General features: G+C 37.9%; 1 protein-coding gene across 1 annotated transcript in view; it reads right to left on the bottom strand.

Moving 5' to 3' along the window:
* Nucleotides 1-27,159, bottom strand: part of SEMA3D (semaphorin 3D) — a 137,828-nt gene that overhangs the window by 73,176 nt on the left and 37,493 nt on the right. The window contains exons 2-3 of the mRNA XM_054399830.1: nucleotides 20,708-20,895; nucleotides 1,455-1,615 (exon numbers count right to left, since the gene is read on the bottom strand). Of these exons, the coding sequence (XP_054255805.1) occupies nucleotides 1,455-1,615; nucleotides 20,708-20,822 (276 nt within the window). The 5' untranslated portion in view covers nucleotides 20,823-20,895. The remainder of the gene's footprint in view (nucleotides 1-1,454; nucleotides 1,616-20,707; nucleotides 20,896-27,159) is intronic.

Genomic DNA, 27,159 nt, shown 5'->3' with positions numbered 1-27,159 from the left:
TCTCCTGGCTTAGCCTGTGTTCTACTCTTCTTGGAAAGAACAACGTACGTAGTGATCAGGGGTGGTTTGGCTACAAGGAAAATGTTACCAGCTTGGATGGAGGAGAAGATAGCACAGGGTGCTACCACCTCCAGAAAGCTCTGAACCCATCAAGCCCTGCTGAACATAACCAAAAGTGACAGCACTCAGCACCTCTCAGGAGGTAAGCAGCATCCCACAGAAGTACACTTTTCTCACAAACAATTTTTTTTTCTCTACAAAAAGTCTATGTCAGAAGTCAATATGTGGTCTGAAAATCTGCAACATGAATAATTCCATTATTAATGCAATATCCTGAGGAGGTGCTGAGGTTTTTGTAAATTACAGACACAAGTTATGTGTTCAATAAATCATCCCAGGGAAGAAACTTCCTGAAATACCCAGAATCTGAGTTTTAATGAAACTGGTGCCTGGAACATTGCAGAAGACAAAATGAGAAATAAGATACTAAGCCTGGTACTATATCTCTTCTATACAATGACAGCAAGTGTTGCACACAAACATGTGGCGCAAAATAGTCTCCTGTTACACCTGTTAAGCCCCCACACTGCAGTTGTGTCAATTCAGGGTCAGTTACCTCCTCAGAGCTAAGCACAGAAGACAGTAATTTAAATCCTCCTTCTGGTGCTCAAAGAAAATATCAAACACAGCTGAGAATTTACATTTTCTTCAGTACAGAGCCTATGTGGAAGAAGCAGGAATGCTGTTTTCCTGTGTGTTCCTGTGTAAGCACCTGTTTTTTCACACGTCAGTCATCTGTGCTTGCAAAATCTCCAGGTCATTGTGTCTGCTTGAAATATTGAAGGCTAAATTGACATCTTATTATGTAGACTTAACACAATGTCACAGGGAATGGAAAAGGAAGTAGAGCAGATGCCAATGGAAGCTTCTCCTATCACTAGTAATTCCAGATATTAACACAAATATTAATGTTAAAATTGACGCTTACATTTTTACTATAATTGAAACCACCCAAATTACCTCTGCTCTGTTAAATCACACAAAAGTAATCCCTGTGATGCCAGGAAACCAGGAAAGAGCTGTCTTCTCTTATCTTCTTTCGAATGTTTTTATTTGAGTAGGGTGACCATGACCAAAGAAATTAAGAAGTAAATACTCCAAGCTGCATTTTTCTCCTGTTTGCTGTTATTTTTCTACTACTTTCATATACTGTAAAGCTCATCCAGGTAGATGATGTCTTGCAGGACATCAGTCTTGCAGGAGATCATATAGCATGAGAAATTTAGTTGTTAAAAACAATCTGTGTGAATAGGTGAGATTACCAAACCCTGGTACATAACATTACACAATGAATTTACCAAGGAAGGAAAAAAGCAGAAAAGAAAAGAAAAAGGAAAAAAAAAAAAGGAGCAAAATTGAACTTGCAAGATGAACTCTTTGAAAAACAAACTAACCTTTTTTACATTTTTGTTTAAATCAACCAAGTTGAGCTGGAAAATGTGGTCTTTAGCCCCGATTAGTAGACGGCCTCTCTCCTCATCTAGCAGCAGCGTTCGGAAATCAAGCCCCTCTGCTGAGCCCAGGAATGGGATGCAGCTGTTTGAAAGCAGCAAGTCTGTGGGAAAACGAAGAAAATCTTTATAATCAAAATGTTTATACATAACTCATTGGTGCCTTTTATGAATACATGCAACTAGCATGGAGTATACCAGTCTTAGAGCGTGTTTTGCTAGGGTTATAAAACAGTTTCTATTGACCTTGGCTTTCTTCAGGGCTTTTTTGCTTCCAAATTATAAAGTCTGTATCAATATTGAGAATTGCCCTGAGCGAGGTTCAGGGTGTTGCATTTGGCCATGCTGAACTTCACATGGTTCACATAGGCCTGTTCCTCCAGCCTGTCAAGGGACAATCAAAGATCATTTAATTCAACTAAATGAGGGATGGCATCCCTTACCTTAAGCCTAGTAACTGCATCACTCAGCTCGGTGTGATCTACAAACTTGATGAAGATGCACTCATTTTGCTATATCACTGATGAAGATATCAACTCTTGAGGCACACCACTCATTATTGACTTCCACTTGGATATTGTTTCACATATGGTTGGAGAAGAACTGGAATTATCAACCATAATGTGTGTAGAAAATTTGATACAATGTTCAATTTGTCCATTGTCTAACATTAAGTTCTGGTGGCAGTATAGAAAATTGCTACAATTATATTTTCAATTTCAGTTGAAAACTGAGATCTAAATCAACAACCACTGAGCAGGCATATTTCTAGGATGCAGTTCTGAAATTAAGGCAATACAGGTACATATTAAAAAGACTATGTAATAGCAACACCTCTAAGATACTGAGTTCTTTTCTTCCCTTACAGAGATGGCAATGGGTTCCTAGATTCTTGCCTTCCCTGCAGAGGAATTTTTCCCTATTAAACCCACAAATTTTGATTCCTAAGTTTTACTGTGAGCTTCCAATATTTTTCAAAACGTAATTAAGAAAAACACATTTCTCTATGAAATTAATGAAAGAATCTGTGTTTTTACTGTAAAAAAAAAAAACAACAAAACCAAAACCCCTAAAAATCTGTAAAGCAAAAAATCTGTAGCTTAATAAAGACTGTGCATGTAATTGTACATAAAGACACAAACCACATATAGAAAAGAGCACAAGAGGTTAGTCTTGTTCAGCAGTCATTAATTTGGGGAGAACAAAAATAAACATTTGATTCAGCTCTTCCACATACAAGTTCCCCAAGCAAAACTGTTCAGAAATCTTTGGACAGAAAAGTAAATCCTACATTTAACTGAATATAAAATTAAGGGTATTTCCACCTTTCTGGCACTGGATGCACAACATATCCTTCCTGCTTGAGGGGATAGACTAATAACACAATTTTTTTGCACTTTCCGACCATGATGAAAATCAAGGCCAGTGTTTTCCAGGGTAACTCCTGAGCTAAACAGAGAAGAAAACAAACAAACAAAAATACAACAATCGAACAAACATTTTTCTTTAAAGTCTCTCACAAAACAGGTGATAAGCAAAGTAAAGTTTAAGTCCTGTTGCTGGCTAATAAACGGTGCCATAAGAGAAAAAGTATTTTATCATTATTAATCTGATTACCTGGTATATAATTATGACAATTATTTTTTTTGCTCAATCACTTCTACCTAAGCTCATGTCATTTTATTTGACTCATTGCTGAGTGTTGCTACAGTACAATCTGAAAACAAATAGTCTTTTGTTGCAGGTCCTATTCCCCTAGGTGACATTTCTTTAGCACTACTCTGAAAAAGAAATAAATAAATAAATTAAAAAATCTTTACACTTTAAAACGAAATCCAGTGTTAAGCACTACACTGCTTTACACCAGCACTGTTAAACCTTTTGTGAAGACAAACATGTTAGGGTTTTTTTGTTTGGGTTTTTGTTTGTTGGTTTTGTTTTGTTTGTTTGTATGTTTGTTTTGGTTTTGTTGTTGTTGTTGTTGACCTGGTTATTACTTGTTGGCAAGATCGCTTAGGAACAATTTATGGTTAGCATGGTACTATAAAGACCTCAGTCCCACCCAAAGTGCTTCTTACATTACAGCTTGCTGCCAAATTGCCTGGCTGAATAGCCAAGTCAGTGTAATAACTGGTTCAAAATAAAAAAACAAACCACCACCAAAAAACCTCACCTAAACACTCCACTAGTATGTTTTCACGCAATGAGAAATAAAGGTGTACTCCTGATACTTGTTACTGGATTCTCTGATATACACAGCCACTTCTAGTGAAAATATTTTTCAATATGATATAGGTGTGTCTCCTGTTAGACTTCATACTCTGTACAAACCTCCTCCCTTGTTTTTCCTGACTGGAAATTCTTGGTACTGGATATGGTGAAGCTACTTATTGGGAAAGAGTTCTCTGATTACCGATCACAGCACAGCATCAGGCTTTAGATCCCCTGGGTTCCCTAAATTCTTCTCTGTTGATCTCTAAAATACTGTTTATCAGCTAAGAATTGCTAAAGCATGTAATTTCTGAGTAATTCTATTTCTCTTCTCCACCCATCACATAACAGCTGGCTGCTGTACTAGAGTATCTGATCCACTGCATTTATATAAATGCCTTACAAATTCTGCAGCCTAGATTAAATTCCTGTATAACAACTTTGTATCTCAGTTAGTAGACAGGATGGAGAGAAGAAAAGGAATATGAAATTACATTTTCTAATAATTTGTCATTCACGGGCATGAACATGAATAAACAGGAGAAAGTAATGAATTTCACAGGCTACTATAATTCAGCAATCCATCACCCTTTGTTACTTCTAAATCTCTTCTGATGACAAGCTTCTGCTCATACCACAGCACTGTCTGTGGGACATGGGTAACTAAGATGCAGAATGAGGGAAAATTCCTTCTCATCTCCAGCCAGCAGAATTTGATCCGAGTAAGGTTAAACGATACGTTTGTGCAAATGTGCTGCAGCACTTTCATTGCCTGGAGATATGCAATCCATGAGGAGCCTTTTCAAGTGTGTCACTTGGCAAAATATTTAGATCTGATTCTCCATGACAGGCTGCTCTCCACTTTCCATTTCTTTCCTATTTGGAAGGAACAACCTCTGTAGTTACCATTCCAAAAGGATAATTGTCATCTACTGCTTAACACAGTGTTAGTGAAGAACCACCTACAACAACTACATCAGGGAGGAAAAAGTTGTCTCATGACTGAAATGCCCAAATGGGAATGAGCCTTGCCTGGTGCCTTTTTCAGTCATTTGTTTCACTGTGTCATAAGGAAAACATTTGTAAAATGTTCCAGACTGAAGTAACAGCACTGCACATTGATTTCTTACTGATGCAAATGACAGCACAAGCTGAAAAGTGGTGAAGAATCAGGTTTGGTCAGTTATTTAGTAACTATCTAAAAGAATTTATTGAAATAAGGCTTTGAACATGGCCATTGATAAGATTAAATCTGAAACATGACCTAATAAAATTTGTGAGGTAAACATTAACAGAGAATTGATTAAATTATACCCCAATCAATCATTTTCTCACTTCATAAGAGCAAAACAATCCAATCATATGGGTTGGAATTTATCTTCACAGTGAGATATATTTAGCATTACCAAGGATATTATAGTGGAAAACTTTACTATAAAAAGCACATTTGCCAATGTTTTTCAAGCTTACAGCTTAGAAAAACCTGTTGATTGGAATCACTGCATCTCTGTATCCAGGCTAATATAAAATCAGCATTTTCACAATGAGCAGAAACAAAGTTAGTTATGGAGATGGTCTTTCAAGAGTACATGTTCAGCACTCAGCTTACAGTGTGGATCTGCTGATTTACCGAAAATTAAATTCTTTTTTCCAGTCTGGTGATTAAATGAATATTCAGCAAACTCCCCTTATGGCTTAATATTTCACTGCTAAGTGGTAGAAGATGGAATATGGACTTGTTTACACTCATTTGAAAAAGTATCTCAGTGGACTTGGCTCACAATGGCACGATCATAGTCTCCAGCAAACATGGCATAAAAGGTTCAAATGAAAAAATGTCATGGCAGTATGTATTTACATTTACAGAGTACATTTGTGTTTCTCCACCTTAAGTCACATATGTGGTGATTGTGATCCCATTCCCCAACTCCAGCATGGTGTAAGCATGCAGCAATCCAGAACAGCTTGCTGTCAAGACTCAGAACTGACTTTGTGGCCTAGTTACAGGCATTTTTGTAATGATAGGACATGACTAAATTGGCAGAAAGGGAACTCCTCAAGCTGTTCCAAAACAGCTACATTTAATAACACCTTTGAAAGACTCTGAATTTAAAGGCTGCATATACATACATACATACATACATAAATATATATATACACAATTCTGTAATTTTCACATACTAAAAAACCAACCAAACAAAAAAACCCCAAACAACAAAAAAACATACGTCATGTCACTTTCTTCAAGACAGGACCAAGTACTTTCACGTGCTGGAAAATATCTGTGACAAATTATATAGGTATTGAGTGAATCCTCAGCTAAATTTTTGGGATAAAGAAATGTCAGTATAACATGAATACAGCAACGTATTCTGAGTTTAAAGGATGCATTTGACCCCAGATGCATTTGTAGATAGGCAACCAAATAGTGCCAGTCTGCTATCAATCTCTACTGATTATTGGAATAAGCAAGTTATATTTTATTTAGCTGCATCTGTACAATGATGATTTGTCCTGCAAGGCATATGGCTCCCGTTGCTATACAATGAATTCCATTTGGACTGGAGGAAAATGTCCTATTCATGGCACAGCAGGGACTTTCCAAAAGGATTTGGATCACTAAAAACAGAGCCACCATGATTACTTGTCAGTATAATATCTTGTCAAAGTCTTGGTTCTCTCTTTAAAGTCCCCAAAACCACTTTGTGCTCGACCATGTATTTTGGGGTTAGGCATTTCTGCTTCTCTTCTAGGATTGAATTATTAGCTAGGAGGGTCTAGGAAGGTGACACTGAAAAGAGAACATTTTCAAAGTTTGCTCTAAAAATCTGGAAGAGTCTGCTGTAGGATAAAAAGGTATTTCAGGATCTTTTCACTGTGAGCTTCAGCATTTCTGTAAGCCCGCTCAGCAATCAGCAAACTAAACATTTCCCACATCTCTGTTTGCAAACCCTTATTGATAGATGTCAAATCTGTCAAAATTTTACAACCCAGAATAATCATAAGTAAATAAAATAGCTCTTCTATTTGCTTCTCAAACCATCTTTACAGACCTTGATAACTAAGCAGCAGTTCCCTGTGCATAGCTGTGAAGGTATTTTTACACGTTTCATCGAGAAGGGACAGATTACTTTATCTTCAGATAACCTTCCCTATGACTACTCCACCCACAAAAAGGAGAAAATTAAAAAATAACTAATGTTGTAGGACTTGAATCTCTTTCACGTCAGTAAAGCTCACTGGAATGGAAGTGTTTCTGCAAGATAAGAATTCAGATTACTACAGATCGTTTCGTTCATCTACTCAAAACTGAGATATTATAATCAGTCTTTGTCTGACTCCTTGTTTTTTAAATCTGCAAAAATGGTAATACTGTAAAACAAAATAGGTGGGTGTTTACCACCAAAAATGCATCCAGATATGCATGAACCAAACAATTCTCACTTATGTTTATGGAAATGTATTATAGTTGTGTTTTAACTGCAAATAAATTTGACTAGTAAGCCAGCTGCACAAATAACTTTCAGAGTATTATTATTGCAAATATTACTTCATCTTATTTGTGAAAGGGTCAATTCACAAACTTCAGGGAGTTTTTTACTCCGTGTAGATTACTGTAGATAGCACAACTGAAAATGTGAAGCACTTGTTTTTCTGAAGAAGACTTGCACAGGCTTCCTTTTCCTAACTAGTTTATCTTTTTTACAACACTGCCAAAATAAGCAAACTCATTGTTTTTTCCAAGGTAAAATTAAATCACCTTTTTTTAAAGGAGATGCTGTGGGTATTTAAAGAATATGCTCTACAAATGTAACTCAATAGAAATGACTGGCAAGCATATCAGCTTTGGTAATGTGTAGATAATTGTTGGCATTTTATCAGACATATCTCCCTGTTAAGAATGACTGGTGTAAATAGTACCAAGTCTCCTCATTAAATGAAAGGTAAAACATGCAAACAGTGGACTCATCACTTCTATTTCCTCAATTTCAATTGTCATGACCAAACTTACCTTTTTTCCCTTCACCTCTCCCAGATCCTCAACCTCTGTAATGGGTAAATAATCTAAGCAATTTGACTGAAATCTACTTTTTTTTGCAATTCAGTCTAATTTCAAATTCTCTTGTAAGCATCCCACCAACAAGAGTATATATAGGGCTCTTTAAGAAGTCCTTAAGACTGTTTGGAATGATAGAATGGCCTGGGTTGAAAGGGACCTCCAAAGGTTCAACTGCCCCATTTCTTTATATCTAGCAAAGTAAAATTTTAGGCTGATATTGAAGTCAGAGGCCAGTTGTCTTCCTGACCATATAGAAGAGGAACTATTAATTTAACTAGAAACCAGCCTCTAGTTCTGCTTTTTAAAATTATCTTCCAATGACCTGAGTGTCAAGCAGCTGAGATAAAACATCTTCCTTCTTCTGAGGGTGATGGCTTACAAACCCACCTATTTCTAAAGCTATTCTGAAAATCCACATTACTAGTGGCCAATAGTTTACTTGCCCTTGAAAAAGAATGCTTTAAATTAATTGTCTTTAGTTAGAACTGAAATTCTTCAATATCTCACAGAAGTTCAAAGTCTTTTTCTTCATTCTCTGATTAACCATTTCCCAGCCTCTTGTCCCTCCCAATCAACCAGTCAAGTAAGAAGAAAGCAAGAGACTCATGGTAGGCTTCAGGTGGAAATAATGGCAAAAATCTCTTTGATTGGGTGATTTGAAAAACCTGAGTTAGACTCATTGACTGTGAATCAGATTTACTGCTCCAGCTAGTCTACCATCTCATCTCATGAACTTTCCAAATAGGTGCATAATCATATGACATACAGTTGGAAAGGTATAAATATTATGAAGGACATAACCACAAGGAATGAAGTGTGGGCATTAGTCCATACCCTGAGGAACAGGCAACACATTAACAGTAGATTATGACTAGTAGAAGTCTGTCATGAAAACTATCTCAGGGATCTGGGGCTTGCATTAGCTTGCATGAATGAACACAATTCAATCTTCAGCACTGGACTCATTCTTTCCTGTCTGGATAGAGACATGTATTGCAGTTTGTGAGTACATCCAGGTGTTAAAAATGCAACATGGTGATCATATTTAGCATTTTAAACCACATAGCTCTTCCTTTGTCCAAATAGAGTTCATAAAATTACATGCAGTTCTATTCCTCCTTTCAAAATACACTACTGTTACTGTCTTCAAAATAACACCAAGCCTTCAATTCAGGCTTTGCTTTCTTCAGAGTGATGAAAAAATGGCTACAAGTATTTTCAAACACCTGTACCTGTGATTTTCGAGTAACTGCACCTTCAGAGACACTTTTGAGAATATGGTAATCTCTGGAGATGTATCAGCACCCTGAGGACAGATAGAGGAGCTCTTTGCTGCATCTTGTAGCCCATATATCTGTGGGCTGGTAAAACAACAGCAGGTTGTCCCACACTATCTGGTAGCAGCTGTGCAGAACATGACACATTTTAAAATTCCTACTCAGTTTTTGTTTTGTTGCTGGAATTCCAGCCTCAGGAATTAAGATAAGTGGACTTTTTTTCACACTTTGAGCAAAAGAACATTTTTCTCACCAAGGTCAGATGTATTTGGCAGCTTCCTAATGAGGATAATGTTCATAACCACGCAGAAAAGACTTTCATGCTAAAAGATGAGAGACCCTGAACTGCAGTAGAATGAACAGCTCTTGTAATAACAGTGTTAGACAGCATGGGCCTATTAGTACTAACGGGGTTAGGAGAGACACAGAACAGCATGAGCTATTCCTGAAGCAGGTGAGCTGACAGTGCAAAGGAAAGTTGACACCAAACAGATATACTTGCTCGGTTACTTTATTAGTGACTCTATTTTCAAGACTTTAAAAAACAGCTCCCAGAGAGAAAATTCCAGAGTTGTTGTCTATCATTGCTGTTATTGAATTTTTTTTTTCCAATTTCCATACCAGTGTGATTGTATACTACACACCGGTTATGATCAGTGTCTATGAGCAACATAGATTTTTATGGAAACATTTAATAGCTGTATGTCCCACTCTTCCCACCCTCTGTATGCTTTACAAACACACACCTCACTTGCACTCTCCTGGATGTGTTCCTGTGTAATCTAGTGTAGGTGATCCTGCTCTGGCAAGGGGGTTGGACTAGCTGACCTTTCAAGGTTCCTCCCAGACCCTGAAATTCTGTGATTCTGTGATTCTCACATCAAGACTCATAGTCAGACCCTCAGATTAACCACTGGGACCTGCAATAATTTTGTCAGCTGTAGATCTAGCCCTGAGTCTATAGCAAGGAGTCATGGGGCCCATTCTCTCTGACTCCAAGCGCTGGATCAGAGCCCACACAAGCTGTATGGTTGGGATGTAAAGATAAATAAGGTACAGAGATTAAGTCCTAACTACTAATAGCATATGTCCTTGCCAAAGAGGTTGATGAGAACTGGAGCTAGTGCAAGAGAAAGGGTAGGTCCATGCATCTGGGAGCAGATGAGGGTAGAAAGAAGTGGATATGTGTGTCTGGGGTGAAGAGAGCAGGGAGGGAGGAGTCCTCCTTCCAGAAACATCACACTGTTATGTTGGCTCAGCTGCTGTGAAAGCACTGCCTGAGAGAGCCTGTAAGACCTCTTAATGCTGATGGTCCTTCAATATCCCTCTCGCAGTCCCCCAGAGGGTAAGGAAATTCCTTCACAGCTGGCTTTGAAAATCTCTTCTGGTTTCTCGACTTAACCAAAACAGGTCCAGATGGACAAGAGGGAAATGCAGATACAGTAAAGGAGGTGAAACAGTGTCTGGGAAAAAATAACCACCTCACCAGCCTGACCGGGTACTCAGGGAGCATGGGTAGATTTTGACAGGGCTAAAGGGGCTGTGGTGGAAGAAGTGCCTGCAGAGGAAGGAAGGTGAAGAGCAGGGGTCTCTGTGAGCACGTTTACCTGTCAATGCAACAGACATTTCCGCTGTTGGGAGCAAACATGCTTTTGGAAGTTCCTGCTTGCTCTGCCTACGTGTGACTACTTGTTCCTGTCCCTGCAGGGGGGTTCCCTTTCTGACATGGGCCAGATAACTTCTCTTTCCCATGCTCTGAATGAAGAATGAGAACATTTGTAATGTCTGTGGGATCATTAATATTTTAGCTGTTTCTACCATCATGACTGCTGGTAGATGTGATTCACAAGGCAAAATAATAGCCCTGCTCTAGCTGCTGTAGAAGTGCAGTACAGAGTTGCAATTGCTGTCACTTAATCATTATCTGGGATAGCTGCACAGGATGGACCTTCTCTAACAAAATATAGTTTAAATGTAGGAAATTACTGCTTTCAGGCAGCTTCAAAGACTTTGGGCTTTATATTCCTTTTCCAGTTTTTCCAAAACATTTTATTTTACTGGAAAGCAAACAAGTGTAGGAAAGTAACTCAGCTGGCTAATATGAAGGTAGGCTTTCAAAATAGTTTTGCACTGGGAGTGTCAAAGGATCTCTTCCAGCAATGAAAATAAACTCAATTCATTTTACAGTAACTTGTATTGACATAGTGTTCTGCTACAGCAAAGTGAAATATAATTATCACTTATACTTTCAGATATTGACAAGAGTTAAGTTCTTACAAAGCCATTAAAACTAGAGTTCATTGCATATCTACATTAATTCCCTTGTACGCTAATTTGTGTTGGAGTTGTGCCTAGCAAGCTCTATCAAACTCAGAGTCGGAAGTGCAGATGTGCAACTGGACCTAGTATCTGCTTTGTAGACCCAGGCAATATTGTGACAGGACTGTACTAACTAAAAATTGCAGGGCAAGGGATCTCAAAGGTTTGTCTACATAAGGTAGGCATGTGCACCATCATATTACCTTCTGTTCATCATTAGGATATATGCATAAGCTATTATTTAATATGGGGGGGCAGAGGGGTTAATATTTTTTATTATTAATACTTACATTTATTTATCCATTTTGGGATACCAGTGAGCATCATACAGACTGCTGTTGTGTTACATATTTAGTGATTATTTTTTTTCAAATAAATCCAGGATGCATAGATAATGTAGAGGGGGGATTTGTATAGCCTTTCTAATGTTTCCATATAAGTTGAACATAAAATGTCAGTGTCTTCAGTAACATCTCAGCCATCAGACACAACATACTTCTCTGAGACATCCAGAATTTGAATCACAAAGAAGAATGCCTGTTTTATGGAATCAGGGGGAAAAGGGTACCTTTGTCACTCCCACTCTTGTTGAAATGCCTCTCTTAACCACAACTACCCAATCCCTCTGACTTCTCTGATAGTGGTCTGGTGTGATAAAGGAAATTTTGTCTCTGTCTCTTTCTGCTGTCACTTTGTATATTTATCTCTGAAGGATTTTGACTACAGAACAGACCTCTCCTCGGCCCTTCTTAGAGTAACTCATCTGTAAATGGAACAGCAGAAATGGAGAGGGAGGAAAGGGAAATAGGATGTGACTCAAGGACTTAAGCTGTAACCACAGATGTCCAATGCCACTCACATACTGACATCAAGAGGACCATGCCCTCAAATTAGCACATAGAAAGAGAACAAGGTTGGGATCTTTGAAACCACTCAGGATTGGATTTGTTTTACAAACTTCTGTAGTAAAAGTGCAATTAGACAAATATTTGTGAAAGTATCTTCTTTGAAGCTGATGCTACTGATCATGTATATTCTCCAAATTCTTCTTCCAGGGAAGCAGTTTTCCATGTTGTCTCATGTTCCTTTACAAGGGACCATGCACTCTCTAGTTTGGTATTTTGTGAACACAGTTCTTTATTTTATGCAATTCAAGTGACTTTGTGATCATGAAATAAAAGAAAACTGTTTTGGGTGCAGGCTGCTTACACTGTTCAAAGGTTGATATGGGTCAGTTCTCTAAGGTTATTCTTAGTTCAACTGCTATATAAACTGTTGATGTCACTGACTGGAGGCTACTCTCCAGGATATTGTATACATGATAATTATATGACAGAAAATGCAACATATAGTTGGATCTGACCTTCAAGTTCACTAGTTTAAAAAAGGAAAAAACCAGAAATCTGTAAGAAACTGGCTGTTTTTCTGGTACTAAAACATAATAAACCCCTTCACGTTTATACTTTGTCTACATGCATATCACTGCCCATCCATTTTCAAACTGTGTTGCATTTTAAATCTCAATATTCACTGCCTCCAGAAAATATTTTTGAGACAGAAAAGGCAAAATCTATTTGTAAAAAGACTGGAAACAGGTTCTGAACTCTGACATAAACAGTTTATATTACTCTACAAAAGGAATCTAAGACAGATTTTCCAGGAAAAAAAAATCACAAGTTGTCTAAAATGAATTCAACATACAAAGGATTCAAGAAAAGCAACACTTCCTCACTCAGCATCTTCTTTGATCTTCATCAACATTCAGACTCACAAAAGCACGTTTTAACTGATTTTTCTTCCTCTTCATTTAGAGCAAGCACAGCTGCAGAAATGCAAGCTCATTTCTAGGCTTTTTTTGTACACCATCCTTTTACCACGTTCCAACCAGTCATGGATGGGCAACCCTCCCTTTGTCCTACTGGGATTATTGCAGTGTTGCAGTTTAATCAATGCTTATGGAGCTATATAATTTTAACTGTATTTTTAATGCATAATTAAACAATGAATGACCTGGGAAAAAGCCAGATTTACTGAGACAGAACAAACTAACTGCTCTGTTGCAAAAGTTAGGTATCTCACCAGTTATAAAAAGAAACATGTTCAAAGTAAACATTATTAGAAAAGAGAATGCTTGATGTTGTAAATTAGCATATTCAAAGGATCATTTTTACAATATTAAGGAAAAGAAAATTTGTCAGAAAGGTCTTGCAAAGTTCCAGTTGATAAAAGCCTTATGGCCTTGTGGAGCTGGATATAAAGAACAGGGATGCTTTTTCCACTTGTTCCCAGTTATGCTTACTTCAGTCTCCAATACAGTATCTTTCCCTACTCAAATTTGGATCTGATGCCCATGTACTAGGACCAGAGAACCACTCATGATAGACTTGTGCAGCTCTCCTGAAAGAACTCTCTCTTCTCTTCTTTGTAACTCATGCACTTCTGCCTGCAGAACAAAAGGTTTCCATTTCATACTCATATTGTCTCCATACACAGGAGAGAGCACAGTTCCTTGTGGCATGGACTGTTCCTGTTTAGCTGTAGGAGAGTTCTGCTACCTAAATCCATTGGCTTATCTTCAGCCCAGTAGTGTCCTGGCTTCACACAACCTGCACTCAGAAGCCAGCCCCCTCCCCCACACACAGATGGGCAGGAAAACAACACCCCCAAAAATACCCTCAGGCTGAGATCAAGAGATGATAGCTACACAATTACCTTAGCAGATTGGTGGGGTTTTTTGTTTATTGAACTCAATATTGGCCTATCAAAATCACGTTTGGGTTTGTCAATACATTATCTAATATCCAAGAGTAGTGTAACTTCCTGAAAGTAGCCATATTAAGCATCTAGCAATCACTAAAAGTCAGTAAGTCATATTTGAATATGGTTTTAATATCCATTCTTTTTCAAGAACACTGGTTTCACAGTCCACCCCTTTTCCACCCCACTCACCCTCAAATCCCAGAGCACCTGGGCTCTGTTGCAGTCTCCTCCCACCCCAGGTGTGGCCACTTTGCCCTCCCCACCCTCTCCCCTTTATAATCCTCCCCAGGAAAGGCAGAAGCCCCAAGCTGAGCCCATCTGGGCTGAGGATCCTCCTCTTTTCATCAGTGGTGAGTACTTCTGGTACATACCGGGTGACTGTGGGGGCAGACAAAGGCCAGGGGGCCTAGTGGCCCCCTGTCCGGTAGGAATAGGGTTGATGACTACTCCAATGTCATTCATGTTTTCTAGCTGAGCCTCCTTACAGGGGCTGAGCTTCTCTCTGTGGTATCTTGGCTGGTTGAGGGTCTTGCCCCTTGCTCTGGTGTGGGTGTTGTAAAAATGGTGGTTATGAAGCAGGAGCTGTTTAGGCACGGTGGAGGATGGTGTAGAGGGAGCAGGGGCTGCTGTGGGAAGATGAAGGGGGGGGGGTGGCAGTGTGAAGCAGAAGCTGCTTTGGGTAGATAAAAGGGGGGGATAATGGGGGAGGCAGGGGGGTTAAACTAGATGATCCTTAGAGGCTACTTCCAACTCTGGTGATTCTATGATTCTGTGACTCTGTGATCTAGTTCCAACCCCCTTGCCATGGGCAAGGACACCTTCTACTAGACCAAGTCAGCATCTTTAAGCGCATTTGTTTTTTTGACTGTACATAGAAATCAAAACATAATATGGTAGCTATGATGAACTGATGGATTTTGGATTTGAAGCTACCTTGTTTTGAAAATAAGGTCCTCGGTATGCTGACATAAGAAATGAAATGATTACATGAAATTCAAGAGTGAATAAAAACTATTGGCATAAGAATCATTTAAAATCTCACTGAATTTGTGGAAAGGGTTTGGCTATTTTTGCTATTGCTCAGCAAAAGCTAGTCTTTATCTGAAGTGTAGGTAGTGGAAACACTGAAGTAAATTCATAACTCAAAGAGAAGTTGTCTTACCAATATATTTAATTATGTCCCTCTAGAAAGAAAACTCCATAATCCATGCCTAATTTTGCAGCATGACTCAATAAATTTTGATTCAGAAAAAGGGTAGGAGGGATACTCCAGGAGAGTTGGGCTAGATGATCTTCAGAGGTCCTTTCCAACTTCTACCACTCCCTGATTCTGTGACAAGCATTTGTTAGTAGTTTTGCTTCCAAAGACACTGAAATATATGGAAATAACCACTTTTGTGTCTACTGATGTAATTTTTTCCCCAGAAGTATGTTAAAGGTGATTATTTCAGCAGCTAACCTCAAAATTTTCTGAGTCTTATATTTAAACAGATTTCCTTTACAAGCCTTCACAGTACCTTGAAAAACAAGTTTGCCTTCTGAGACAGAAAAATGGTAACTACCTTAGTAAATGAGCAACTTGTTGAAATTCTGCTCTGTCTCTGTAACAAATAAAGGTAAATATGCAGATAAAGACAGTTACTTAATTTACTTCCTTCTTAGCAGCTCTTCTCAGTGAGGTCAAAATGAAACATGCATTGTGATATAAGAAATAACATTTCTATCACTACAAATTTGTGTTTCAAGCCTTTCTGCAGCTGCAGTTGAGAGTTTGTACACATGTGGGAGGGTTGGAGGTTGTGTTCTAGCATCTCTTTAAAGTGTCAGCTGAGGTTTCCATTCAAAAGTGTCCTTGTAGAACCCAAACTGATTTCTTTTTATTTCAAATATTTTATCCAGGCTTCCTCCCCAGCTTGGAGATTGATAATTTGGGACAGAACAGTGTGAGTTATGGATATGAACTACAGCACAGGAATCTCCATCTCAACATGAGGAGGAACTCCTTTCCTGTAAGGATCATGGAGCACTGAAACGGGCTCCCCAGAGAGGCTGTGGAGGCTCTCCAGTCCTGTCTGGATGCATTCCTGTACAACCTGCAGTAGATTCTATGCTCCTGCTCTGGCAGGGGGGTTGAACTTGATCTCTGGAGGTCCCTTCCAACCCCTAATGTCCTGTGATATATTAATCCAATCCAATTTTTTAAAGAATTCCTGGAATGAAAATATTATTCTCTTCTTTTTCACCATGTTGTAAGAATGGATCATTCTTATGGAGAAGAAAATCATTTATGAAAAGCACTGCATGAAGCTAAACTGTTCTTAGGTGTGGCTAATTTCCACTTGGAGTTATTGATTCAGCATTGTCATCCTTCAACTGCATTCAGAATTGTATGTCTTTAGCTCACTTATTTGAGAGAAAAAAAAAAAACAGGAAGGAGTGGAAACTCAATTCTGCTTCAATTTGCTTCAGTGGCAAAAGTCTTACCAGGACTTTAGTGGGAGTGAGAATGCATTTTAATTCATTCAATGTGAAGAAGACAAAAAAAATCAGCTGAGAATACTGTTTTTGTTTATTCAATTTAAATTGTTGCCATAATTGTTTTTAACAGCATTAGATAAATCTTGTTTTAAAAGCGAAATGCTGCCTTCAGTCTTGCCTTGTGCTGTTACACAGCACAGGATTCTTGTCCAAATCCTTGAGCAAATCAACAGTGGTCACTGCAAGAGTGCTTGCTTTTGGGACATGGTGGTGCTCCTGCATGGCAGTGATATGTTTGTGGAAGTCAATGTGGATATGCTATTGCTGACAATGTCTGAATCTGGGCTAGGGCACACCCATTGCCAGGAAAGCAGGGTGAACACTTCTGTAATACAAATGCATTCTTTTGAGTTATATATAGTCTTACAAGGAGAGGCTGAGAGAACCGGACTATTTAATCTGGACAGAAGGAGGCTCAAGGGAGCCCTTATAGCTCTCTACAGCTACCTGAAAAGATATTGTAACAAAGTGAGGGTTGATCTCTCCTCTCAAGTAATGAGTGATACAAGAGGGAACAGCCTCAAGATGCACCAGGGTGGTTTAGATTGGGAATTAGGAAAAAAGTTCTTCCCTGAAAGAGTTGCTGAACATTGGAACAGGTTGCCCAGGAAAGTAGTTGAATCGTTATTGCTTGAGGTATTAGAAGGACATGTAGACATGGCACTTAGAGACATTTGAGTGCTCAGACTACTTCTAAAATAGGCTTAGAGTTGTAGTTATAGGTCTACCTTTCAACTGAAAAATGTTAGGAGGGTCACAAATTGAACAAGATAAAATAATTCTTTTTTTTTTCCCCCAGGAGGTAATTAATATTCTTGTCTGGCCATTCTCTGTACCTTTCTAAAGTAAAAGCTAGAAACACACATCAAAAAAATCTACTTACTACCTGCCAAAGATTACTACCCAAAAAATAAAAAAAAAATTGCCATCTATGCAATGTGGATTAAACACTTCTGTATGTATGAATTATGACACAGGCCCTAATAATAAAGATGTAACATAATAATGGAAACACCTCACAGTCTTGTAAAAGTGCTTAAATAAGGTCTATGTAGTAAGACCAGTCTAGAAACATCATGAGAGTAGTAAAAATTCCTGGAATGTAAGTGGTATGTACCAATATCTGAAAGCTAGAGTATAAGTTAAGATAAAAGAATATAGAAGAATTATCAACTAATGTATCAAGGTAAATGTAGAAATATAGGATGAGGTATGTAATTAAATATAGCTGTATTGTATTAACACAGATGAAGTATACATGACTTTATCTCTGTACTACAAGATATTTTAGTTGACTTTTTGGTATTTACAATTTTGTGTATGGTGTTTTGGAATCTATCTGTACAAATGGGGCAAATAATAAAGGACATTCATGATCTTGAAACCCAAATTGTTAATGAGAATATTTGCATTTTAACATTTCCAGCCTAGATTTCTGTCCCTTAAGGTATCGCCCAGAAGGGTAAAACATAACTGTCATGCAGAGAAGTGTTAAATTTGAATTGCTGTGTGAATGCAGAGGATCTGCATCATAGTTTATTGAAACACTTTTGCAGTTGTAGACTTATTTTAGCTCCCTGTCTTCCTTTATCTACCACTGACTTCTTTCTCTCTCAATTTTCTCCTTTTCTAGGTTCCTTTAAAACTGTTCCCTCTTCCTTTTTCTCTTCTTGTTCCCTACACTTCAGCCCCTTCATTTGTCACTTGGTGGTGTTCTCTTTACTGCCTGGGCATGGGAAAAAGCAGTTTCCTGAGCTTCTGTTGAGGTGTGCTGGTCTGCAGCTGTGAGATGAAGTAGCTGCAGGGGAAACTCCTGCCCAAGGAAGTATTCAGCTGTTCTGGGAAGATGGAGCTATGATAGCTCATAAACACACTGCATTTGGAAGGGGATGAAATCTCTTGAAATACATCTATGGCAGCCAGATGTATACGCATGTGTGATCTGGGTTTTTTTAGAGCCTCCTGATGTGGCCGCTTTTGATCAGTTTTCCATAAAGAAGGAAAAAGGCTCAGGATATTTCAAGTTTTAACTGCTAAGGATGGTGATGGCAGGACCTGTCAATGACATGACTCTTACAATTTTATGAGAACTGGCAGAAAAAGTAATTTCTTCTACATCTCATTCTCAGAAACCTTGGAATTCTTTTGACTGGAACATTTTTGGGGGCTAGGGGAAATGTAAGCTGAATTCTGACAACTATTTTAAATAGTTGAGACATCTGCCATGCTGTTATCAACAACAAACCCATGTTTTAATTATGACAAACACTACCTGAACCATTTACAATGTGAAAGTGTTAAAAAAAAAAAAAAAAAAAAAAGGCAATTTTTTATTGTTGTTTGCTGTGAAAAAAAGAAAAATATCATCTGAAAAACAAGGTAGTGCAATGAAGTCTGGAAACTACTTTTTGGCTTTTAAGTTCCATCACAGCTCTCCATATTAAGATTGAGATTTATGTGCCATTTTGTATCTGCTCTTGCATTTTTTTTTTCCCCTCCCTGCAGGGATATAGGTGGATAAGTTTGGATAGGAAATTGTATCCCTCAAGTCAAACTGAAAGGTTTATAAAGTTGCTAATGAAAGTTTGGGTCAGGGCCTAAATATCAATCATCTGTTCATTGTCTTTTTAAATGAGCTCAGGCATTTTCCCAACCACTCCCAGTAGGTCTGTGCCACTATTTCAAACTAAGATTTCAGTGAATTACTTTTTTTCCCCAGTGTTGACCTCAATTTTTCTCTCTCTCCCTTCCTTACCTGCCAAATTCATCCATCAGAATTTTGCCAAAGGCTATCTGCTTTTGAAGTGAAGAGGAATTCACTAACTGAGTGTCAAATCTACAATAAATGCCATCACTATATGGTATATGCTACTATTGGGAATTATCTCAGAAGGCCTAGCTGTGAAAACTCTGGCTCTGTGTTAGGGGGGCGTTTATTGCTAGCTTTCATAACTCAGGTCCTTCAGTTTCTGTATTCATTGGCTCAAGTGACTGTAACTGTTTCCTGAATTTATAAAAATGTTGTCAAGATCCCTTGATCTCTCTTCCTCTCTCCCTCAAACATGTTCAAGCACTTATATACCCAGGGGAATACCATGCACAGTGGCATACAAATCTAGCAAAGAGAAGCTTGTAAATAAATAGTATGTCATTGTGCTCACTCAATAAATCCTTCTGTGTGAAGGATTATCATACCTTCTGTATGATAAATATATCATAACCACTGATGAAGGCTTTACAACCTCCTGTCCTGTCACACTATCCTGAGTGTAATTCTGTGATGCATAGGAAGATCTTCCAAGTTTAAAAAACCGTAAGGAGAATTAGATCCCATAAGGGAAAGGTGCTTCCATAACTGGCAACAATTAACTGGAAAATGCTTGCTTTAGCCAAAGAAGACAAGTCTGTGCCTTGTGAAAAGTGTGCAAAGGTACTGTATATTCAAACTAACAAGAAATATACCTTCCTTTATCCTGTAATATTTTCAACAAGTACACATAAGGTTAAGAAAGTCCTCAGAAAAACACACTTTTGTGATCCAAAGATGTAAGGAGAAAGAGGAGGAAAAAAAAAAACAAACTATTTGAAGAGTTTTAAGTATCATCTTAGAGAGAGGTTTTTATTCTCTATCATGAAAGTAAAATGTCTATGTTATTCAAAACGCTTGGGGCAACACCCTCAACTTTCCCTGATGATCTAGAAAGATGAGAGTGTCGTCCATGTCTCATGTCACTCCTACCAGATACATGTGAGTATCTCCAGTGGGCTTCACAGCATTTCAAGTAGCACTAGAAGCCTATGTTTAGGCAATAACTCCTCTCCTGATTCATGTACGGAACATTAATATACTCTAGAAGTTATATATTGTTCCTAGGCAGAATTACTTCCATCTTTAAGGCTTTTATAAAGTGTTTCTGGGAACTGAAGGGACAACTGTGTTTCATTTTCCCTGATATATAATAAAAAGATCTGCTGGTAACGTCAGATGAAAACATAAGAGCCAGAATCAGAAAAGCTGATGAAAAGTTTACCTTTATAGGAAAGCTTGAGTCTCGGGATATTTTGTTTTGATGTTCCAGTGACTGGAAGGAACAGCATCACTAAAGACAACAGGCTGCAGGCATGTGGTACTTGGGAAGCTCTCATTCTGCTCTCTTCTGTATCTTCTTTTGCACTATAGTGAAATATCTCCTCACTGTTCAAACAGTCCAAATTTAATCTGGAAACAAAAAGAAAACATCTGTAGACTTTTTGCATTACTGTGTAAACAATAATTCCAAAACCAAGCCAGACCAATTTTTAAAGAGTAGCTCCTTTAACGTATCAGCTGCAAAAGTATTTTTTTACCTAATATAAATCAAAATATGGTAAATCTGTTTCTTTAATACTAAACTTACACTATTTGAGGTTGAAAAATACGTAAACTTTTAAAACATCAATGTCTAGCAGACCACAAATTAAATTAATGCAGTATCTGTACAAAGAACATTCGCCATTCAAAAGTGACTGTGCAGCTTGTTAATTCATACCACTCCACAGGATATCATCATGTTTTATAATTTTGTTTTTATCTCAGCACAAGACCTATTGTATGTTTATGCTATGACTAGAATAAACTGTAATATCTCAGATACCATGGGTGTACAAGCTGAGTTAACAGGGAATACATACCCATCATAAACTTTCATAAATAAACTAAGAAAATTGGATAGAGCAAGCAGTTGTGTTTAGTTTTCATAGAGAAAAAAAGTCAATGCAGCTGACGGATTTAAATGTGTTTTCAGTATGATTTTTCCAGCAGAATGGCTACCTCAAATCCCCCACCAAAACGTCCTATAAACTTTAATGAGTGGTTCATGATGAGGTCAATAGGCTGATACGGGACTTAGCACAGTGTGCAACTAAGTCAGCTTTGAAACACTTTTCACTTAATAACAGTCATTCATATTCCATAAATCTTAAAGTGTTTTACAAATGAAAGTAATTATCACTGTCCTTATTCTCCCTATGCAAAAACAGAATCATAAAACTACAGTGAACTTGCTTCCACACAGCCACCCTAGAAGCTGAAGAGCAAGCAGCAACAGTTCCCCTAGTATCCTATCTGTACCCCCTTATAAGGGATCCATTTTACCCAATAACTCCCCTTTTGCATATGAAATTATCTGAACTGGCATGCTGAGTTCTGAAGGCAGAATTGGATCACAGAGATCAGAGTATAAAAAAAAATTGTGAGACCAGATCTTTCCCCCTGCATGATACCAGAGGCCAAGGGAGATACTTAGTGAAATGACAAACATCAGTGTTGGAGTAACGCTGTAAATCAAGGCATAAGGAAGTGTTTAGGTTAGCAACAGGATTAATGGATCATGACTTGCCATGAAAATTCTTCTCTGAAAGGTACTAAAACTGCTTTATTAAAAGAATAATCTTAGTACCCACAGCAGCCAGCACTTGCTGGACATCAAGAAAAAGGCTCCTTGTGAGCCCATGAGAGATGCAGCACAGCTTGTGGCCCCCAAGCCTCTCCACTGGTCTGGCACTGAAGCTCACTGCAGCACCGGTGTCAGAGTACCTCTATGAGCTGTCAAGGCACCCAGAATCAATTCAGCAACTCATGATGCAGGCAGTGGATCCTTCCTGGTATAAAGGGACTGGAAAGGGGACACTTTTATATCTCTCTGCGAGATGAAGCTGGGGCTTTCTGGGACTCCAGACCTTCTGTCAATAGCAAACAAAAAGGGAGCATGCAGGAAGGGTGTGATGCAGGGAGACACAGAGAGAGGGACTTTTAAAATTCCCAAAGCCTCTTTCCTATCACTGAACATTTAGCCTCCTTCTCAATCCCTTCCTCAACACTCACGTTCAGTGTCTGAATGCACTGCTTTTGGCCAAATTCCATTGCATATTCATGAGACGACATGGAAAGAAAAGCACGAAATACCCCTTTATTGGGGTATAGGTTCCTGAAAGAAGAGCTTCCTTCTATATTGGGACATCTATTTGTGGTTGAACTATGAAGGACTGCTGTTGACTAAATTATCACCAAGTTACATCAGCTTAAAGAAATCTTGAAAAGGTGAAATTAAGGGGAGGAAGAAGGGAGAAGGATTATGTTAAGACAAGAGACATCAGCCTGGTTCATCTTCAGTGGGACGATAGAGACAAATCATACTTCAAAAAGAAGCAATTAAGAGGGAGCCAGTCCCACTGCAAATATTCTGAGAAGTCATGGCTTGAGGGTCTGGGCCTCAGCCAAAAGAGATCTCACCAAATTATCTGGGTTCATTTTCTCAAGGCAAAGTACAGTGAAGATTTAGGTCTAAATTTGCCACTTACAGGAAAAAGCAGCTGCCTGAATGCACTGCCCTTAACTGAGTGAGGAGCAGCACTAAACTTGGCTCTTTGGCGATACTTCACAAACTTGTTTTTTCAAACAGAATTCTTCTTCTAATGGAAAATATTGTTTTGGTGGTGGTTTTATTATCATTATTGATATATTACTTTCTTTTCCCTGGTTTTTTTTCCTTTTTCTTTTTTTCCTCTTTTACTTGAATAGTGTCTGTGAAAAACCATTTGCTTTAATTCCTGATACAAGGCAGTCAGTTTACACTGGAGGCAGCTGCTCTAGGAGCTCCAGCCAACCCTGTCTTGTCCTAGATTCATTTCAATCTGGCCAGATTGTCACATATATTTTTAGTTTATGATAATCTCCTGATACAATTCCAGCTTCTGCACAGAGTCCTTCCAGCAGTCTAACGACTCACTCAGGTTAATGAACTTCAGACCAAATAACTGGCCATTAAACTTCAGGAAATATCCTTCCTCTCTGTAACATATGCAGTGTCAATCAGTGTCCTCTGCTGAAAAGAGCCCTAGTCATGCCACGGAGCAGTAATCAGATCCATGAACAGAAATAAAATATAAAATGTAAAAGCAATTCTAGCTCCCCCATTCTTTCCTCCCAAGTAAAAAGATTTTTGTCAGAGAGGCTAAACTGTTTCCTTTAGTTCTTCAATACTTCTACCAAATAACTACATACTCTAAAACCAGTACACACTTCCTCATCATAAACAGACCCAAAACAAACAAGGAAAAAGAATCTGTAAAGAAAGATGCTGAGAGTAAAGCTACTTTCCCACCTTGATTTCAGATAGGAAATATCTGCTCTGTGTTAATTATCACCTGTGAGACTGACTGGGAAAGGAAGCTATGCTTACACTTCACTGAAACAGGAGTATTTCCAATGGTATAAAGGAGCTTTTATTTGTCCCACACAGTAGTGGGAGGTGTGATGCTGCAGAGGGGCTGAGGAACCTGGCTTCATCCTGCTAAGACCTCCCTGTGGGGCTCATAAATCTATAACTGGTTGTAGGTTAAAAGTGCCAAAAAACAAAATGTTGAGCTGCTGGTGTCCTGCCACATTGCTAGAAAGAGGCAACTGGATGTAACTGGTACATGCATGATGTCACATCTCTGAAATGAGGTGTCACCTTCCTGCAATTGGTCAGATTGCGGAACCTATAAAACAGACTGCTCCAAAGCTACTGTCTGAAACGGGAAAACCTGGAGCCAATTTACTAAACATAATTTATTCCAGGCCTTTTGTTGCAATAAACAGAGCTCTTCAGCCTTCTCAAATACACAGACAGTAGGGAGCTCTGTGTGTATGGGAATTTTTTTTTTTTAGATCATTCAGCTCAAACCTATCTAAATGCTAAATCTTGCACTCACAAACACTGTGCTCAGAAATTCTAACATCTCCTGGCGTCGTAAAGTCCAGAGCTGTTTGCAGATGGGACTGTGACCCATCTGCAAACACACACTTTCTTAACAGCAGCAAATGCAACTCTCAGCTTAATTCCATAACCAAAACCTACACGGAATTGGAGAATACTTTAAAACACTGTTTTTCCAAGGCCATTTTAAAATTCAGAAATCTGTGCTTCGATACAAACAGCCTGCAGCAAATACAGAAGAAGTGATTAACCCGATGATATGGCTTAGTTATATTGGATCTGATAGCAATCTTACAAATTGCAACTACTGAAAATGTAGAGCAACCTTTGAGTTGGCTCATGTTTATTAAAAAAATAAATAAAAATGCTAGAATAGAATAGAAAAATGTCACCGTGTTGCTACGGACTTATAAGTAGATGGAATAAGTTACTCAGACCATTCAGGCTGAAAATGCAAACTACTGTCTCTGATGCCAAGTTTTTCCTTCTTCTCCTCCTCTACTCCTGTCTGAAATCTTGGGACTTTATTTCTCCATGGAGTAAGAAGTGAGTATAAATGGCTCTTGTAAGCATCTACCAAGTAGCATGAGTGTCCCTTTAGACAAACACATTGCTTTTAAAATTTAAAACTAATTATCTGCAAAAAGAAATAAAAGGTATCCAACCAGCTATTTGACTTTATTGAAAGTTCATTATCTCTTTGCTCATATCATACACATAATTTATATGCATATATATTTCATTAATTGCAAATATATAGAGAGATGTTTTGAATGCATTTTCCTGTAGATATTCTACCTATAAATTATCATATATATTTCAAAATAAAAATTAATATGATTGTCTACTGGCTGCCTATAATATTGAACTAAATATGGAAAGTTAATAAGAGGAAAAAGCATACATGCATACAAGCATACATGAGTTAAATTAATAACTCATAACATAAAACAGAATAAAAATGAATTTATATTTCTAAACTTACTAAACATTCTTAACTTATTTTTTATTAATAAGGATGACATTCATCCACAGCATAATGAAACTGCTCTTGTACCTCTTAGATATAGTCTGTTGATACATTGTTTGGCAGAAGAGGCTTTTTTTTCTTCACTGTGAAATCTAAATTTAAAGCTAACTCCATCCAAGAACTGGTAAACAGTATTATTCATCATGATTCTCCCATTTATTAAGTAGCTTTTGTGCTGTTTATAGTGCAGCAAATGTTCTCTTTCAGGATTCTGAAAAATACTTTTTACAAAACCCGCAGAACAGTATTACATCACTTCTCAACACTAGGAAAAAATACTGAATAAAAAGACAATGGTAAAACAAACAAAAAAAACCCCATGAATCTATAATAGCTGGGCCTTTTTTCCTTTTAATTTTGTAAATCACTGGGGTTAGTGTATCTGCTTTAGATAAGGTTTTGCCATAAAGCAGAACTTGCTATTATTAAATACCCAGATGAATAGTAAAGACTCATATGAAGCATAACCCAGCTTATAATGAGTTTTACAAAACTTTTTCTTTACTTAGGATTTATACCCCATCCATTTGACACCAGTAATTTAGAAGGCAAGAAAAATCTCTTCTCTGATTCCCACTTAAGAGCCAAATAGACCAAATAAAAATGAAGAGACTGATGGACGAGGAGGGTGCAACTGACAGGATAAAGAGTCAGAACAAGAATTTATCACAGAGGGCCCTCTGATAATAAAATAGAATATACATTTGAAAGTTATATTGGATTTTCCCTTCATTAGGATAAACTGAAAATGAAGTAAACAGGGTGACTAAGGAAGTGAGAACGAGAAAAGAAGAATCAAGGAACTGAAATACTTGGTTTATTTTTCATACTTTTCTACATCTTTCTGAAGCTTAGCTGATGAAAGCATTTATAAAAGTCATGTAGTCTGGAGACAAATACTGGTAAGAATGGGTAACCTTTATAAAGTGATCTGTGTCACACTGCTACAGAGACCTTATCTGACCATGAAATTTACTATCAGGAACCTAAAATTATACACAGAGGAAATTAGCATTTTGCCCTCAAAAGACACTGAAATATCTTTCAGGTCAATGTCAGTGGAGTCAGGATTACACCCAAAGATTGCTCCATAGACACAGAAGTAATCCTTTCAGAGTGTAACAGATAGCTGTACATGCAGACACGATATATATCACTAGAAATAGTGATTCTGACAAGTTTTATCTGTGGCATTGTTTGTTTTGGACGCATAAATCATAATTCCAAGACTCAAAAAAATGCTATTCTCTAACCCCAACTGGTTTCATATTGTCTCCTTAAAAAAAGATGATCAGACCTATAGTTTTATATTCAATGGCTATTGTCCAAGGAAAAGGATGAGAGAAAATCAACTTGTCATCTGATAATGATATTGCAAAAAGGATGATGAATAAAATGTGCCACCAGTCAGATGTGCAGCTGATATCTTCCAAAGAAAAATATCTGCACGTCTTTCACTCTGAAGTTAGATGCAGATGGGTCTTTTTGGGTTTTTTTTTTTCCTTTTCATTGGTGGAAGGAACTATCACTCCATATATTACATCTGCAATAACAGCTTCCCATAGTCTCTTTATTTAGAATGACATGAGAACACCTAAAATGACTGATCATTCAAAAAGAACAAAACAAAACCAACCAAAACCACAAAGTAGAAAGGAGTGTATGGCATGATTTGGCAACACAAAATGGTGAAAAGGAAGTCAAAGCCAGCCTT

The sequence above is a fragment of the Indicator indicator genome, chromosome 3 (assembly GCF_027791375.1).
Source record: "Indicator indicator isolate 239-I01 chromosome 3, UM_Iind_1.1, whole genome shotgun sequence".
NCBI lineage: Eukaryota > Metazoa > Chordata > Aves > Piciformes > Indicatoridae > Indicator > Indicator indicator.
This window is presented reverse-complemented; position numbering and strand designations above follow the sequence as displayed.